The sequence below is a fragment of the Dendrobates tinctorius genome, unplaced genomic scaffold (genome assembly GCF_039654945.1).
Source record: "Dendrobates tinctorius isolate UK_male_01 unplaced genomic scaffold, ASM3965494v1 ptg000057l, whole genome shotgun sequence".
NCBI lineage: Eukaryota > Metazoa > Chordata > Amphibia > Anura > Dendrobatidae > Dendrobates > Dendrobates tinctorius.
Genome location: NW_027361725.1, coordinates 14,764,823 through 14,782,065, shown reverse-complemented (window position 1 = coordinate 14,782,065; position 17,243 = coordinate 14,764,823). Strand labels below are relative to the sequence as shown.

The following is a 17,243-nucleotide window of genomic DNA, read 5'->3' as shown; positions in this document are numbered from 1 at the left end:
CGGACGTTTTATTCCCTCACATGATTCCAGGTACCTTTTCCCTTCACCCATGACAGCACCACATGAGAGAGGGATCCGCCCCGCCAGGACAGGAACCTACTGAAATATAAGGGGCGGCACCTCTCCCCCGCTTCAGTTGGGTTCCTGTCCTGGAGCGGGATCCCAGGCTGACAGCGGCGGTGCCTGCCATGGATGGAGACATGGACCCAGGGCCGTCCCGGCGCGGGAAGAGCAGGTCAGCTTACCTGCAGCGCTGGCCGTCGGCGCCTGGAAGCGCAGTCCCCGGGGTTCCTCCAGCAGGCCCCGGGTTCGTGCGGGTGCGGTAAGGCGGCCTCCATTCGGGGCGCTCCCCCGTGCCTCCCTCCCCCTGCGCGCGCGCCCGCTCGCTCCTTCTCCCTGGGACAGGGGAAGCCGGGCGCGACTTCCGGCGCCTGACGTCAGCGGCGCGGTGCAGCTTGGGTATGCGCCGGCTGTCGTCACGGACGCGACGGACATGGCGCCGGCCACAAAAGAAGAAGAAAAAAAAAAAAGAATGGCCGGCGGTCGCAGGGGGGAGGGTCAAAGGGATCGCTCACCGGGGCCTATTTAAAGGAGGCAAGGAGCAGAACGGCCGGGCTGTTACAATGGGGTCACAGCAGGAACGCTCACCGTCCCCACTGTCTCTACCCCCGTCGCAGACCTCGGCACGGAAGCACGGTAGCCGTTCGAGCGGTAAGAGCAGCAGCCGTCCGAGCCACAGATCAAATGATTCCTCGAGATCGAGAGAACACAGACCACATGCTCCAGCGCAGCCTTCCAGCCCGGTACCCGTTTTTGTGGGTGGTGAGTGGATCTTCGTGAATGTTAGACCATTATTAATAGGGTCCTTTTTGTGTGTTATTTGCTTCCTTAGGTGAAAGGCAAAAAAGCAGGGAGCAAAAGAAATAATAGGGAGTGTGCAATATGCCAGAACCCCCTAGTGAAAGATTGGCAAAAAAACCTTTGCGCTAGCTGTATACAGCAAACAGTGGCGGAGGAAGTGCAGAGCCTAGCAACTCACCTCAGATCTGTCATAAAATCAGAGGTGGAAGGTTCACTTAAATTATTATTAAAGAAAAAGAAAAAAAGTAGAAGAAACTCCCCAAGTTCTTCATCAGACTCCTCCTCGTCCGAATATCAGGTTGAGCGCATGTCCTCTTCCTCCTCGGATAGTGACACTGGGGGTAGACCGTGTTTTCCGGTTGAGGATACTGATAGTCTCCTTAAAGCCATTTGGTCAACTATGGGCCTTCAGGAGGAAAAAGCGACCAAATCCCTAGAAGATGTAATGTTTGGTGGGTTACAGGAAAAGAAGAAACGCACCTTTCCAGTTAATGAAAAAGTCCAGGCGCTCATCGAAAGGGAGTGGAAGAAGCCTGAAAAATCAGGTAGCCTTCCTTCCTCCTCAAAAAGGAGATATCCCTTTGACCCTAAGGATACGGAAATATGGGACAAGGTCCCAAAAATCGATGCGGCGGTATCCAGGTCATCCAAGAGGTCGGCCCTGCCCCTAGAAGACTCAGTACTAAGAGATCCACTAGATAAGAAAGCAGACTCCTACCTAAGGCATGCTTGGGAAGCAACAGCGGGGGGACTAAAACCTGCGATAGCCGGTACCTGCACAGCCCGGTCTTTAATGATCTGGCTACAGCAGCTAGAAGAAAAAATTGCTTCCAAGATGTCTAGGGAGAAAATTTTAGGAGACATGTATCTGCTACACGGAGCAGCCGCCTTTTTAGCCGACACCTCGGCCGATTCCATGAGGTTGACGGCGAGAGCAGCGGGACTATCAAATGCTGCAAGGCGTGCATTATGGCTTAAAGGGTGTCCGGGAGATCTACAATCAAAAGCCAAATTATGCTCCCTTCCATGTGATGGACAATTTCTCTTTGGAAAAAATCTGGACGAAATCCTAGAAAAAGCGGGTGATAAGAAGGGCTTCCCCAGGTTTCAGGGAGATCAAAGAAGACCGCCCTTTCGGAGGGGGAAATTCAATAGAGGCCGGCCTCCGGGAGATCGGAAAAGATGGGAAGACAAGAGGAAGAAAGAGTCTGGATTCATGTTCGGGGGAGCCGCTTCATCCGCAAAAAAGTCCCCTCAATGACGCCGGCATCCCCGTAGGGGGGAGACTGATGCTCTTTGGTCAGGCCTGGGAAAATATATCTTCCAATACTTGGATTTTAAACATCATAAAGGAAGGTTTAAAATTCCCCTTTTTTCAACAGCCAAGAGCATCGTTTGTGGTGACTCCCGTCAGGAGAGGGGTAGAAGAACCGTTGGCCTTAGAGGCAGAGATCCTAAGCCTGCTGGACAAACATGTCCTGATCGAGGTCCCAAGAGGACAGGAAAGAAGGGGTTTCTACTCGCCCCTCTTTCTAATAAAAAAACCGGATCATTCTTTCGGGACGATTATAAACCTGAGAGGCCTCAACCGTTGGATACAGAACCAAACCTTCAAAATGGAGTCAGTGACTTCAGCTATAAGGCTGTTACACCACAACTGTTTCATGGCGGTAGTCGATCTAAAGGATGCTTACTACCACATCCCGATCCATTCAGAATACCAAAAATACTTAAGGGTAGCGCTCTACATTCGGGGCAACCTCAAACATTTTCAGTTCAGAGCCCTTCCATTCGGCATATCCATAGCACCGAGGGTGTTTACAAAAGTAGTTGCAGAGATGACAGCATTCCTCCGCATCCACAACACAATTATAATACCCTACCTAGACGATTTTCTAATTGTGGGCAACTCAGAACGTCACTGCACAGAGCAAGTAGAAAGGGTGATAGATACCCTACGGAATCTCGGCTGGATGGTGAATGTCAAGAAGTCAAGGCTACAACCCTTACAAAGGCAAATGTTCTTAGGTTTCATCTTGGACTCAAATCAACAAATTTGTCTCTTACCAGACGCCAAGGTGGAAAAGGTAAGGGATATGATCTTGGCAACAATAGATCAACCTCACACGACCCTGAGAGGGGCAATGTCCTTGTTAGGCACTCTGACAGCCTGTATCCCAGCGGTCAGATGGGCACAATTTCATGCCCGTCAACTACAAGCAGAAGTTCTATCAGCACAGAAGTCGCTAAAAGGCTGTTTAGAAGGAAGGCTGGAACTTTCCGTAAAAACCAAAGGCTCTCTCAGATGGTGGCTAGACAGAGCAAACCTACTAACAGGGACATCGTGGCAGAAGCCAGTGTCCGACGTGATAATGACAGACGCAAGCTCCTCGGGGTGGGGAGCGCACCTAAGGGGACAGGTAGCCTGGGGACACCTAGAGCAAAACGCATCCTCCAACCTAAGAGAGCTACGGGCAGTAAACAGAGCCCTAAGGATATTCATGCCCACTCTAGAAGGCCGCAATGTCCGGATTATGTCGGACAACAGCACAACAGTAGCCTACATCAACCACCAGGGAGGGACAAGGTCACGCTCCCTAATGCTCGAAACCAACGAGATCTTTCACAGGGCAGAGAGACACCTACACTCCCTATCAGCCCTACACATCAGAGGGGTAGAAAACACACAAGCCGATTTCCTAAGCCTCAACACACTAAAACAGGGGGAATGGACCCTGAATCGGGTAGTGTTCCAAAAGATAGTACATCTTTGGGGAGAGCCAATAATAGACCTCTTTGCCAACAGAAGCAACAGGCAGGTAAAAAGATTCTGTTCACTGAACCCAAAGGAAGAGCCATGGGCAGTGGACGCTTTGCAAATTCCGTGGGATTTCAAGCTAAGTTATGCCTTTCCTCCGGTAGCTCTAATCCCAGTAGTAGTGAAAAAGATAAGGGAAGATCAGGCCAGAGTGATCTTAATAGCCCCGTTCTGGCCAAAAAGGCCATGGTTCTCACTACTACAGATAATGTCCCTCTCAGATCCGTGGGTACTGCCAGAGATTCCAGACCTACTAGCTCAGGGTCCGGTATTCCACTCGCAAGTCAAGGGGTTCCATGTGACGGCGTGGAATTTGAAAGGTCACTTTTAAGTAAGAGGATTCTCCCCTGGGTTGGTGGCTACACTGATGAAAAGTAGGAAGCCAGTAACAACTAATATATACGGTAGAATATGGAATAAGTTTCTGCAGTTTCTGGGGAAACCATTAGACCAAGCACCCCCGATCAAGACTATCTTAGAGTTCTTACAGGCAGGTCTACAGCTAGGCCTAGCGGTAAATACACTCAAAGTACAAGTTTCAGCGCTAGGCGCTCTATATAATTGTAACATAGCGGCAAACAGATGGATAGCTAGGTTTATTAAATCCTGCCACAGGTCTAGACCAGTCCCATCGCAAAAAATGGCTCCCTGGGATTTAAACCTTGTGTAAGAAGCTCTCACAAAGGAACCATTTGAACCAGTACAACAACTATCAGTGAAATATCTTACCCTAAAAACCATTATTCTAGTGGCCCTTACATCGGCACGTAGGGTAAGTGACCTGCAGGCCCTATCAGTTAGTCCACCGTATACCCAGGTATACCAGGACAGAATTGTCCTAAAAACAGACCCTGCTTATTTACCGAAAGTAGTGTCGGATTTTCACCGTAGCCAGGAAATCGTCCTCCCCTCCTTCTGTGAAAATCCGAAAAACCCAGGAGAGGAGAAATTCCATAATCTAGATGTGAAAAGAGCCCTCTTAGAGTATATATCAGTAACCAGCCAGTGGAGGAGGGCCCAGTCCCTATTTGTAGCCTTCCAGGGTGCCAGGAAGGGTTATGGAGTATCGAAAGGGACTATTGCCAGATGGATTAGGGAGGCCATTAGTGTAGCCTACTCAGCTAGTGGTGTTCCGATTCCTGATGGCATTAAGGCTCATTCCACCAGAGCCGTGGCGACCTCCTGGGCTGAAAAGGCAGAGGTATCAATTGAGCAAATTTGTAAGGCCGCTACCTGGGCCTCACCCTCAACCTTTTTTAAGCACTATAGATTAAATCTATCCTCCTCGGCTGACTTGACCTTTGGTAGAAGGGTGCTGCAAGCGGTGGTCCCTCCCTAAGGTGTTTCGAAGTCTCCAAAAATCTCTCATGTGGTGCTGTCATGGGTGAAGGGAAAACCACCATGGTTACTTACCGGTAGCCGGTTTTTCCGGAACCCATGACAGCACCCGTATATTCCCCCCCCCTTTTTTTCACCGTATGGGTGTGCACAATAGTCGGGTGTATTTGTGTGATGTGGTGTTGGATAAACATGTAACTAACCGGGAAGTCCTCTCAATGCTCTGTAATCCAACTGAAGCGGGGGAGAGGTGCCGCCCCTTATATTTCAGTAGGTTCCTGTCCTGGCGGGGCGGATCCCTCTCTCATGTGGTGCTGTCATGGGTTCCGGAAAAACCGGCTACCGGTAAGTAACCATGGTGGTTTTCCTCCTACAGCGCCTGCTCTATGGGTCCTAGGTCAGCAAGTGCTGGCCCAGGCATCGGACATCGTTGTGGCGTCTCCAGCCCTATGCTCTCATGGCGCTGCGACACTGCGGCCTCCGGGATTCCTCCGCACCGCACCCCTCCGGCGGCCACCGCCTCTAATTTAGGCCCTGGCTTCTATTCAGGCCTTGTGCTGGGCGAGGCCGCGCCCCCTCGTTCGTGCAGGCTTTCTCCCGCCCGTCTCGTACCGCCCACCACCACACTAAGCGGACTAGAGGCGGCGAATGGTTCCGCCAACTCCTCCCAGCTGTCCTATGTTCTTCGAGCGTGTCTTTTACAGGGCGGTGCAGCTTCCTAGAGCGGTTGTTCCGCCCATCCTCTCTTCCGGCCACTTTTACCGCCCACTACTTCAGTACAGCGCGTTTTCTCCCAGGCAACCGCCATTTTCTTCAACCTGAGAGCCAGTCGCCTTTCCCTGTCTACAGGAGCCATCCCCCAAGTAAGCTGAGCACATAGCTGGAAGTCGCTCCACACATCGGTGCCGTGAGTAGCTCTGCACTGCAGGACTGACACCCTTCTCCGCTCTCTGTCCCCTAACCGTCTAGCACTACTTAATGGGTTAGCTCAAAATGTCTAATTCTAAGCCACTTCGCTCTCGCCCCCCAACTTCCTCTTCCTCATCTGTGGTCTGTCACTTTGCATGTTCTGCTTGCAAACGCAAATTTCCATCAGGTCAGTCCTCTCCCCTCTGTCAGGACTGCAGTAACCCCATTGATCCCACCGCTCAGGAGCCCACGGCTGTCCCAAGTGAGAGTGAGACCCCTATTCCAGAGTGGGCTTCCTCTCTCTCTGTCTGTGGCAGATCTCACCAAGGTGTCTCAGACCCTGGTTTTCGTACTTGATAAGTTGCCCCTGCAGACTTCCGCAGGGCCCAGCAAGCCACAGGAAGCTCCGTCTGAGCCTACCAACATTAGCCGCAAAAGATCCAGGCGGGCACCGTTCCGATTCGTCGTCTTGCTCCGTCTCGCCCCATAGCCCGTTACAGCGGCCCTGGTCTGCCAGATCCTCTTCTCCTGAACCAGGCGAAACTTTCTCAGATGCGCTCTCTGAGGATGTTTTGGAGCTGGACTCGGACCAAATTGCATACATGAGGGATATGGTCCAGAGCCTCATTGGTGCGATCAACCAAACCTTCAAGATCAAGGAGTCGCCCACGGAACTCACAGATCAGGGTGTTTCGTTCAGGCGGTCTAAACCACCTACCAAGGTCTTCACTCCTCATTCTGAGTTTCAGAAAATTCTGACTAGGGAAAGAGAATTCAACCAGGCGCTTTCAAAGAGGGAAACGCCTTTGCGTCTTATACCCTTTCTTGTCGGAGCTCACCGCAGAATGGTCAACTTCTCCTGTCGTAGACCCGCCGGTTTCCAGACTGTCTCACACTGTCCTTCCGATCTCTAGGGGAGCATCGCTAGGAGATCCTAACGACAGAGTCATAGAATCTTTTGCGAAATCAGCCTTCGATGCGGCAGCATCTGCCCTAAGTCCGGCCTTCGCTTCTACCTGGGTTTTCGAAGGCCATAACCAATTAGGCTAAGGATCTCCAGCAAGGCATTCTGGCTGGGGCCCGTCCAGAGCAACTGGCAGACCTCGCCGACCAAATTTCTCATGTGGGCGAATATTTGGTATCTGCCTCCCTAGATGCTGCGTCTTGCGCAGCCCAGGCATCTAGCAATGTAGTGGCGATTCGGCGCACAGTTTGGTTTAAGGCCTGGCAGGCGGACTTATCGTCAATAAAGGCCCCTCACCAGCCTACCTTTTCAGAGATTGCGCCTCTTCGGCGACAGGCTAGACCAGATCATTAAGGACGCCACTGGGGGCACAAGCTCCCTTCTGCCCCAGTCCAAGCCTCGTCGGCCTCCTCCGAAACGTTAGTTTCGGCCCTTTCGACCCTTTCGTCGTTTCACGACTGCAGAGACTTCTTCTCACCAGCAGAGGCCACAAGCGCGCCAAGATAGGAAAAGTTTCCTTTAGGCCCACTCCTTCCTGGCGCTCCCATTCCTCCCAAGGTAGATCCACCAGGTCTATACCTGGAAGGTCTTCCTCAGCATGACTGGCGTCAAAACCCCGGCGCATCCCACCACTTGGGCGGCCGACTTCTTGCTTACAGGGACGTCTGGCTCGCCTCGATGGAAGACGCTTGGGTCAGAGAAATTGTATCCTCAGGATACAAAATAGAATTTGTTTCTCGTCCTCGGGATCGATTCTTCGAATCCCGACACCCGAAAGATCCCTCCCTGGTCCCCGGGCTTCCATATTGCCATCGCCTCTCTCCTCGATTCGGCGGTAATTGTACCCGTTCCAGAAGCAGAGCGCTTCACAGGTTTCTATTCGAACCTGTTTGTAGCACCAAAGAAAGGCGGTACGGTTCGGCCCATTCTGAATCTAAAGTTACTAAACAAAAGGGTCCGTCTGCGACACTTCAGAATGGAGTCCCTTCGTTCAGTAATCGCTACCATGGCAGCACAGGATTTTCTGTGCTCCATAGACATTCAAGATGCTTATCTACATGTTCCCATCTTCCAAAGACATCAAATTCCTGCGCTTCGCAATGCATCAGGAGCACTTCCAATTTGTCGCTCTACCGTTCGGTTTCGCCACCGCTCCCAGGGTTTTTAAGAAAATCATGGCAGCGCTGATGGCCATTTTAAGGATCAGAGGTTTCGTCCATACCTCGACGACATCCTCATCAAAGCTCCGTCCTTGCCCCAGGCTCACGAAAGTCTTTCCATTTGCGACACCCTTTCTCGATTCGGGTGGATTATCAACAGAAAAAAATCCTGCCTGGTCCCAACGCAACGTCTTGTGTTTCTAGGCTTACTTTTCGACACCCGTCAGGCAAAGGTTTTCCTTCCCGAAGAGAAGAGTAATTCTCTGGCGGGATGTTTGCTTGCGTCAGAGTCCCTGGCCCACTTCTCTGCGTTCGGCCATGAGAGTCTTGGGGAGGATGGTGGCAACTTCGGAAGCGATTCTCTTCGCCCAAATTCCACTCGAGACCACTTCAGCACACCATTCTGGCGCAGTGGAACAGGTCGGTCTCCTCCTTGGATCGTCCAATTCGACTCTCATTTTGAGTCACTGTCCCTCAATTGGTGGCTAACATCACCTCTCATCTCCCAGGGCCGGTCCTTTCTTCCGGTGCATTGGCAAGTGGTGATGACGAACGCCAGCCTCCTCGGCTGGGGTGCGGTGTTTCGCCATCTGACAGTCAGGGGCGTTGGTCGTCGCAAGAGGCAGCTCTTCCGATCAATGTCCTGGAGATGCGGGCAATTCTTCTGGCCCTTCTTCATTGGCACAGGCAACTCCGGGGTCTGCCAATTCGGATCCAGACGGACAATGCCACAGCAGTGGCATACGTCAACCACCAGTGAGGGACTCGGAGTGCGTTGGCCGAGGTATCCAAGATCCTTCATTGGGCAGAGGCCTCAGTTCCAGCGATATCCGATACACATCCCCGGCATGGAAAACGAGGCTGCCGACTTTCTCAGCCGCAAGGACATCGCGGCAGGGGAATGGTCCCTGCATCAGGAGGTCTTTCATCAGATCTCTGCGATGGGGAAGCCCGGACGTGGACCTTATGGTGTCTTGTCTGAACAGGAAGGTCCCACGGTTCGTGTCCAGAGCACGCGATCCTCTCGCAGTAGGTGTCGATGCTCTGACCATTCCTTGGTCACTGTTTGCGCTCCCCTATCTATTCCCTTCCCTTCCTCTTCTCCCCAAACTGTTGAAGATGATCAAGGCAGAAGGGGTGCCAGTCATTCTCATCCCGCCAGATTGGCCCAGTCGGGCTTGGTTCGTGGACATTGTCAACCTTCTCGCAGATGCGCCTTGGAGGCTTCCAGACAGACCGGATCTGCTGTCTCAGGGTCCGATCTGCCACCCCAATTCTCGGTCACTCAATTTGATGGCGTGGCCATTGAGACTGCGGTTCTGAAAAAATCGGGCTTGTCAGACCAAGTAATTCACACCAAGATCCATGTTAGGAAACCGTCATCTTCCAGAATATACTATAGAACGTGGAAGGCCTATTTTGGTTGGTGCGAATCCAATCGCATTCCGCCTGTGTTTTTTTTTTTTTTTTTCCACTCCCTTCTATTCTGGCTTTCCTCCCAGGTGGGCCTGGATTCTGGCCTTGCCTTTAGTTCTCTAAAGGGCCAAGTATCGGCGCTTTCCATTCTTTTCCAGAGTTCGTTATTTTTTCGTCAGCAGGTCTTTTCAGCAGCACCTTTCTGCAGGGGGCAGCTCACACAGCACCGTCGTATCGAGCGCCCGTAGATCCCTGGGATCTAACTCTAGTCCTAGAGGCCCTACAAGGTCCCCCCTTTGAACCTCTCAAGAAGGTCTCTCTCCTTTCTCTCTTGGAAAGTGGCTTTTCTTGTTGCCATTACTTCCATCCGGCGTGTCTCGGAATTGGCGGCCCTTTCTTGTCGCCCCCCTTTCTTGGTGATTCACCAGGATAAGGTGGTACTGTGATCTCGGCCTTCCTTCCCAAGGTGGTATCTGCCTTCCACCTGAATGAAGACATCGTCCTACCTTCTTTTTGCCCGGCTCCATCTCATCCCCGGGAACGCTCCTTGAACAGACTGGACCTGGGCAGGGCGCCGAGGGTCTATTTGGCTAGGACCGAGGCGTTCCGGAAGACAGACTCCCTTTTCATCATACCGGATGGTGCACAAAAGGGCCTGCCAGCCTCCAAGGTGACTATTGCTCGCTGGATTAGATCGGCAATCTTGGAGGCTTACCGGGCCAAGAGCAGAGTGCCTCCTTCAGGGGTTAGGGCTCACTCCACTCGGGCAGTGGGTGCCTCCTGGGCGGTGCACTACAGAGCTTCTGCATTGCAGCTTTGCAAGGCTGCAACCTGGTCATCTGTTCACACGTTTGTGAAATTCTACAGGGTCCACACCTACGCTTCGGCGGATGCCAGCCTAGGAAGAAGGATCTTGCAGGCAGCGGTGTAGAGTCCGCTGGCCTGATGGAAGTTTGCTTTCCCTCCCCGGGGACTGCTTTGGGACGTCCCATGGTTCTTGTCCCCCAATGAAGCGATGGAGAAAACAGGATTTTTGGTTGCTTACCGTAAAATCTGTTTCTCGGAGCCTTCATGGGTGGGGGGGGGGGACACAATACCCGTTTTTCACAACTTCTGTTATTCGTTTAGTGTATTATAGTTAGTTGAGTTGTTCTCTGCTCTATTACTTCTACTGCTTTCTCACTAATTGACTAATTGAGCGCCAGTCGGTGGGGTGTATAATGCGGAGGAGGAGCTAATTTTCTTATGTGCATAGTGTCAGCCTCCTAGTGGCAGCAGCATACACCCATGGTTCCTGTGTCCCTCAATGAAGGCTCCGAGAAACAGATTTTACCGTAAGCAACCAAGAATCCTGTTTTCACGCCTGGGCGTTATAAACTTCTGTGAAGCCTTTGGGGGTTCAAAGTGCTCACCACACATTTAGATAAGTTCCGTGGGGGTCTAGTTTCCAAAATGGGGTCACTTGTGGGAAGTTTCAACAGTTTAGGCACATTAGAGGCTCTCCAAACGCGACATGACACCCGCAGACCATTCCATCAAAGTCTGCATTCCAAAACGTCACTACTTCCCTTCTGAGCCCCAACGTGTGCCCATACAGTAGTTTTCTCCCACATATGGGGTATCAGCGTACTCAGGACAATTTGGACAACTACTTTTGGGGTTCAATTTCTCCTGTTACCCTTGGGAAAATAAAAAAAAAATTGGACCTGAAGTAATTTTTTTGTGAAAAGTTAAATGTTCATTTTTTTAAATTATTTTTTAAACATTCAAAAAATTCCTGTGAAGCACCTGTTAATAAACTTCTTGAATGTGGTTTTGAGCACCTTGAGGGGGTGCAGTTTTTAGAATGGTGTCACTTTTGGGTATTTTCTATCATATAGACCCTTCAAAGTCACTTCAAATGTGATGTGGTCCGTAAAAATAAAATGGTGTTGTAAAGATGAGAAATCGCTGGTCAACTTTTAACCCTTATAACTTCCTAACAAAAAAAAAAATGTTGGTTCCAAAATTGTGCTGATGTAAAGTAAACATGGGAAATGTTACTTGTGCCGGATCTCTGTGATTTAAGGGCATAAAGATTCAAAGTTGAAAAATTGCAAAATTTTCGCTAAATTTCCGTTTTTTTCACAAATAAATGCAAGTTATTTGAATGAAATGTTACCACTAACATGAAGTACAATATGTCACGAGAAAACAATGTCAGAATCAGTGGGATCCATGGAAGCGTTTCAGAGTTATTACCTCATAAATAGACAGTGGTCAGAATTGTAAAAATTGGCCCGGTCATGAACGTCCAAAGTCCAAACCACCCTTGGGGGGTAAAGGGGTTAATCTTCTAAGGCTTGGCTGCATGCTGATCTTCATAGAACTGCGACTTCACAATATACTTCAATGCTTTGGTATTGTAATATATAGTATTAGTGTCCAAGCTCCTCTAGAGGAACCTACATAACTTTGTTTTTGTTAAATTTTTCTTTAGGTCTCCACACACACCTTTCCCCTTTTTTTCAAAAAATAGGTTTAATCTTGTTATAAGATTTAACTTTATTTGGTATAGTCATGATTTAAAGTCTGATCTTTCCGTTTTTAATAAATTTTTAAAGAGGGGAAAAACCAAGCAGTTGCCTTTTTTTTTTTTTTCTCACTGCACTTTTCTTACACTCCAATAAAAAAAAAAATTGATAGAATAAAAAGCAATGTACCCCAGAAATGGCAAAGATAAAAAAAAATCGTCTCGGCTTGGAAAATAAAGTCCTCACACTGGTCCATGGACAGAATGATAAAACTTACAAGTCTCAAAGTAGCAATGCAAACAGACTGCGGGTTTTCGTACAAACCCCCTTGAGTTTGGTATTGCACAGATCTTACTGACCTGGAGAATCCTTCCGGGAGATCTGATTTACTGCAGATGAGGGCTGTAAAAATGAAACCCTAAGCCTAACAATGTAGGACATTCTTTTTGTCTCCCCACCTTTTTGTTTCACTTGCAATTTTTTTCCCTGTTTCTCCGTATTGTGATGTCCTTTCAAACTACAACTTGTCCCGAAGAGGAAAAAAAGTGCCTTCCATGCAGCTGTTATGGGGAGAAAATGCAATGGAATTTAAAGATGTATTCCCATCTCCAAGATCTTATCCCAATATGTAGTAGGTATAATATTAGCTAATACCGCCAATTAGAAATGTAATATAGTTTTTCTGATTTGCGATGTCTCTTTTCTCATGTGCAGACATTGCAGGACCTTGGGCATGCATGGTTACGACTACTGACATAGTGACAGCTAATTGATAGTGGTTGTAACCTGGATACCTAAGGTCCTACAATGCCTGCACATGAGGAATGAGACATAGTGAATCAGAAAAAACAGGATTTTTGGTTGCTTACAGTAAAATCTGTTTCTCATAGCCTTTATTGGGGGACACAGGAACCATGGGTGTATGCTGCTGCTACCACAAGGAGGCTGACTCTATGCACCTAAAAAAAAAAGTTAGCTCCTCCTCCTCTGCAGTATACACCCCACCGACTGGCACTATAAGTTAATCAGTTAAGGGTGTGCGGATTCTGCTGCGGTTCTGCAGCGGATTTGGCAGCTGCGGATCCGCAGCAGTTTTTGCTGCGGTGTACAGTACCATAATATCCTATGGATATTAAAAACCGCAGTGCAGATGGTGCGAATTTTTCTGCGCGGTTTTCCTGCGGTTTCTAAACCGCAGAAAGAATTGACATGTCAATTCTTTCTGCGGATTCCGTTGCGGTTTGCCATCTCCTCCATTGTGGAGATGAAAAACCGCAGGGCTAATCCGCAGGTAAAACCGCAGGTCTTTTTGACCTGCAGATTTACCTGCGGATTTTACAAAATCTGCGCTGCCAAATCCGCACCCCAATCCGCAGCGTGTGCACATACCCTAACACCAGGGTCTGCGACACCCTGGTGAGGTCCGCCATAGTGTGACAGAAGAAGCCCACCCTGGAATTGGGGTCTCGATCTCGCCTGGAGTGGGAAGGGACTACTGGTTAGTGGTCATATTGGGGTTGCTGCACTCCAGACAGGGGAGAGGACTGACCTGAAGGGTGTCTGCTTTTGCAAGAAGAGCATTGCAAATTGTCTGACCAGAGTAGAGGAGGAAGAGGAAGCCGGAGGGCGAGAAGGCTCTTCTTTGTGCTTAGGCATGATGAGTAGACCCACTAACTGATGCTAGAAGGTTAAGGGACAGTGAGAGAAACAGAGGAGAGTGTCAGGCTGCAGAGTAGAACTACTCACAATATCCTGTCCGACTGCTTCCAGGCTGTAGAGGCTGCTGAAGAGGAGCAAGTCCTGTAGGGAGAAGCCAGTGTCCGGAATCACACGTAGGAAAATGGCGACTGCAGGGAGGATGCCGGAGATCCGTGTTGAAAAAGGCGCTCTGCTGGAGAGTGGGCTGCTAGGAAAAGCCCGCTCACTAAAAGCTGGAAAGTTGGTGGAGCTAACCGCCAGGTGTGGGGGCAGAAAGATGGCGGCGATCGCTCTTTCCCTGCACTGCTTGTCTGCTGAGGCTGGGTGTAGTGGACAGAGCTAGCAACCCAGAGCAGGAGGTGGAGGGGAGATGGTCCGGAGAAAAGCCCGCCCGAGGACTGAGAGGATGGGGGCGGAGCCACGGAGGAAACTAGGCTGGAATAAAAGCCGGGGCCTAGATTAATCCCCGGTGAATGCCGACGGAGGGGGGGGCGGTGCGGAGGCCCTAAAACCACCGGAGCTATCTGCTGGATCCTACTTAAAAGGTAGCCAGGCGCCAGAAGGGGGGGCGAGGACTAGTCCCGAATGTAAGCCGGGGCATAGGTTAATCCTGGAGACTGTGGGAGACTTCTCCGGTCCCTAGAAGACTCTGGGGAAGTAGTGACTAAACGCTGTAAAGGGGGGGGTCTCCTAAGACAATACTCACCTTCTTTTCCTCTGACATTTTCTTTATGAAGAAGTAGTCATAAAGGGACCTAGGGCAACGAGGGAAAGAGGGGAAAAAGTACCTCTCCATCCCGGTGATGTTGGACGTCCAGAAAGACATGTTGTAGGATGTCAACGTCTCTTCCAACTAACACGCTCTGGTGGGCTAGTAGGTGGCTCGCTTCTGTGCTAGGGGTTGGGGTCCTGCCGACTAGACCTATGAGGATACGGGGTGGCAGTACACGCCGTACTCAGTCTCTGCGTGGGATTACAATAGTGACCTTTGACACTGTATTCTTCCTGGTACCTGAAAAGGAACGATGCACATTGAGGTAGATATGGGTCTAATAAAAGACCCGTGTCCACCTCCTGACACTAAGCTAAAACTGATAAACTTAGTGCCAGTCGTGGGGTATATTCTGCAGAGGAGGAGCTAACTTTTTTTATGTGCATAGTGGCAGCAGCATACACCCATGGTTCCTGTGTCCCCCAATGAAGCGATGGAGAAACATCTATTACACCTGCTATATATTGGGGTAGGATCTTGGAGATTGGAGTGCCCTGCTAAATTAAAACTTGATCATTAACTACTTAAAGTATCGTACTGAAACCTGTGATGTTCCAGGGCCGCCTCTCTGCTTCCGCAGTGTCATTAGTCTGTATCATGTCACTGCTTGCAATCAGTCAAAGCCCTTACAGATTACCCATCCTCACCAATCCGAGGGTGCTCTTTTTACTTAAAGGGTGGGCAGCCCCAGATGGGTAATATTTAGAAAAATCTCCAATTTACAGAAGCGCTCAGCAGGTTTCCTAATGTCTCCCGAAACGTCCCGACTTTCTAGGAACGGTCATTGTGACCTACCTTCCAGGTTGTGGGTCGGGGCATGCATCCCACAATCCACACACCCCTCTTAGTGAAAGTCCAGCATCTTGCTCTTGGGCCTAACCCAGCACTGCCATGTACTTTACGAAGCCGTTACCAAACAGTAGCTTTATTATAACGATTACTCTTAAGTAATCGACTAGTAAATAGGTCAAGTCCCAAAGCGAGATCTTGTTCCTTCACTGCTGGAGGGGTTGTGGTGGGATCCTGCTTTGCCTGAATTCTTTCCGGGGGACATTAAAGACTGAGCACTTTTGCCAGATAATATTTAGAAAGTTGCCAATTGTTTGGGGTTTCCACATTTATTTATTTTTTTAAATGCATAAATAGCAGCCCTAAATTGGTGGTGTACTTTTTTCCAGCCTTGCTCAGTTTACTTTTGGATGATCTGAGGCCAGTGATTGGCTGCAGTAGTCATGGATTGTAGCTGTGGAATCACTTGTGAACAACCCAGGGAATAGTGGAGAGGCTACTGGCGTGCAAGTGGCTTCACCAGGTCAATAATTGTGAACAATGAGGGTCCCAAACCCATGATTAGAATGATGAGGCAGCAACTTGGCAGCATCAGCCACAGTGATGACCAATACCAGTTTCCTTGCCTAGGGGCTTCAGCTAAGTGTTGGAATGGGTTGGAGCATCAAGGACTCAATCTACTGTTTGGGGATCCGGACGAGACTTGTGTAGATCCTTTTAGAAAGGAACTTTTATACCATTTTAATTATGCAATAATTGGTAGACCTTTTCCTCTCTTGATAGTTTATTTACACCTATGTTTGACCTGAAGCTGACAGCAATCTAACTTTGCAATCCACTGTCATTAACAGAAGTGTCGCCTCTTGCAGAGGGTTAATTTTTGGTTCATGGAGAGTCCACTGGACATGAGTAGGTTGTATAACCTTCCTTCCTCAATTGATTAGACGCTTTTGCATCTTCTTGACCTTTTACTATGTGAACTGCGTTGCGCACCCACAGGTTTAAACAACACATACAAGACCATTTGCCTAAAGAGTTTCTTACTGCCGAAAAATTCATTGAGCTGCGAAAAGAGTTGGCATCAGTAAATAATCATAGCGGATCTAAAATGGAATATCCCTCTGGCATCGAAGACTTCGCGGATCCGGCACAGGTATGAAGAACTAAGTCTGTAACAATGTGGCCACCAGGGTGGTAGCAGTAGGGCTCGTTTTTATAGAATAGATGCTCACAGCAGATGTCTCTTGTAGAGGATATTTGGCCATAGTTTAGCCTCCTAATAATAACCTAAAGTAGCCACATCAGGCTGGGACTACGGGTAATATAACCAAAACAACATTTTGGTGTCTGAATAAAGTTTTGGAAGGAAAGTGAAAAAAGTGTCGACGGAAGTAAGCGTGAAACCATGAATCTGGCTGCCTTCTTGTGCTCATACTGGGAGACTGTGGCTGGTTAAGCGGCTCCAGTACGATTCACATTAGATCAGATGCTTCTTGGTTAACTGTCTGGTGTGAATTTTGGATTGCCCAGACTCCTCACGCTGGTGGCTTATAAGTGTCAAAAGGAGCACGAAAGTAGTTTGAGCAAGTCTTACAGGCTCCTGATGTGCAAGCGCTGTGTGTCCTAAACAAAACTGATTTACTAAAACCATGCCCTTAACTGCATCTGCTGCACACAGAAGCCTTTACAGGTCACATCTATAGAGGTATCGCTGAAACCTACGTGGGTAGAAAGTTTTCTTTGGGTCTATATTTGTTGCTGTGTAATCCGCTGCAAACACAATGTGACTATATTTTCTAAAGGGACCTTAGGCCTTAATCCTGTGCTGATTTACCATGTAATGTCCCTTGCCACATTGCAATTGTGAGGGAGACAACACTGGATTTTCATAAGGAATTTTTACATTCATGTCTTCCCTTTTTGGCTTAATTAAATCTCAGTGCAGTCTAAATTTTAATTAACTTTAGTAATTCAGGCAATGGTATACCATGTATTTGTGCAGAAG

At 49.1% G+C, this 17,243-nt stretch overlaps 1 protein-coding gene across 1 annotated transcript in view; it reads left to right on the top strand.

The window, feature by feature from the left end:
* Positions 1–17,243, top strand: part of PRPF39 (pre-mRNA processing factor 39) — a 75,240-nt gene that overhangs the window by 24,824 nt on the left and 33,173 nt on the right. The window contains exon 6 of the mRNA XM_073577783.1: positions 16,238–16,391. Coding sequence (XP_073433884.1) covers positions 16,238–16,391 — 154 coding nt within the window. The remainder of the gene's footprint in view (positions 1–16,237; positions 16,392–17,243) is intronic.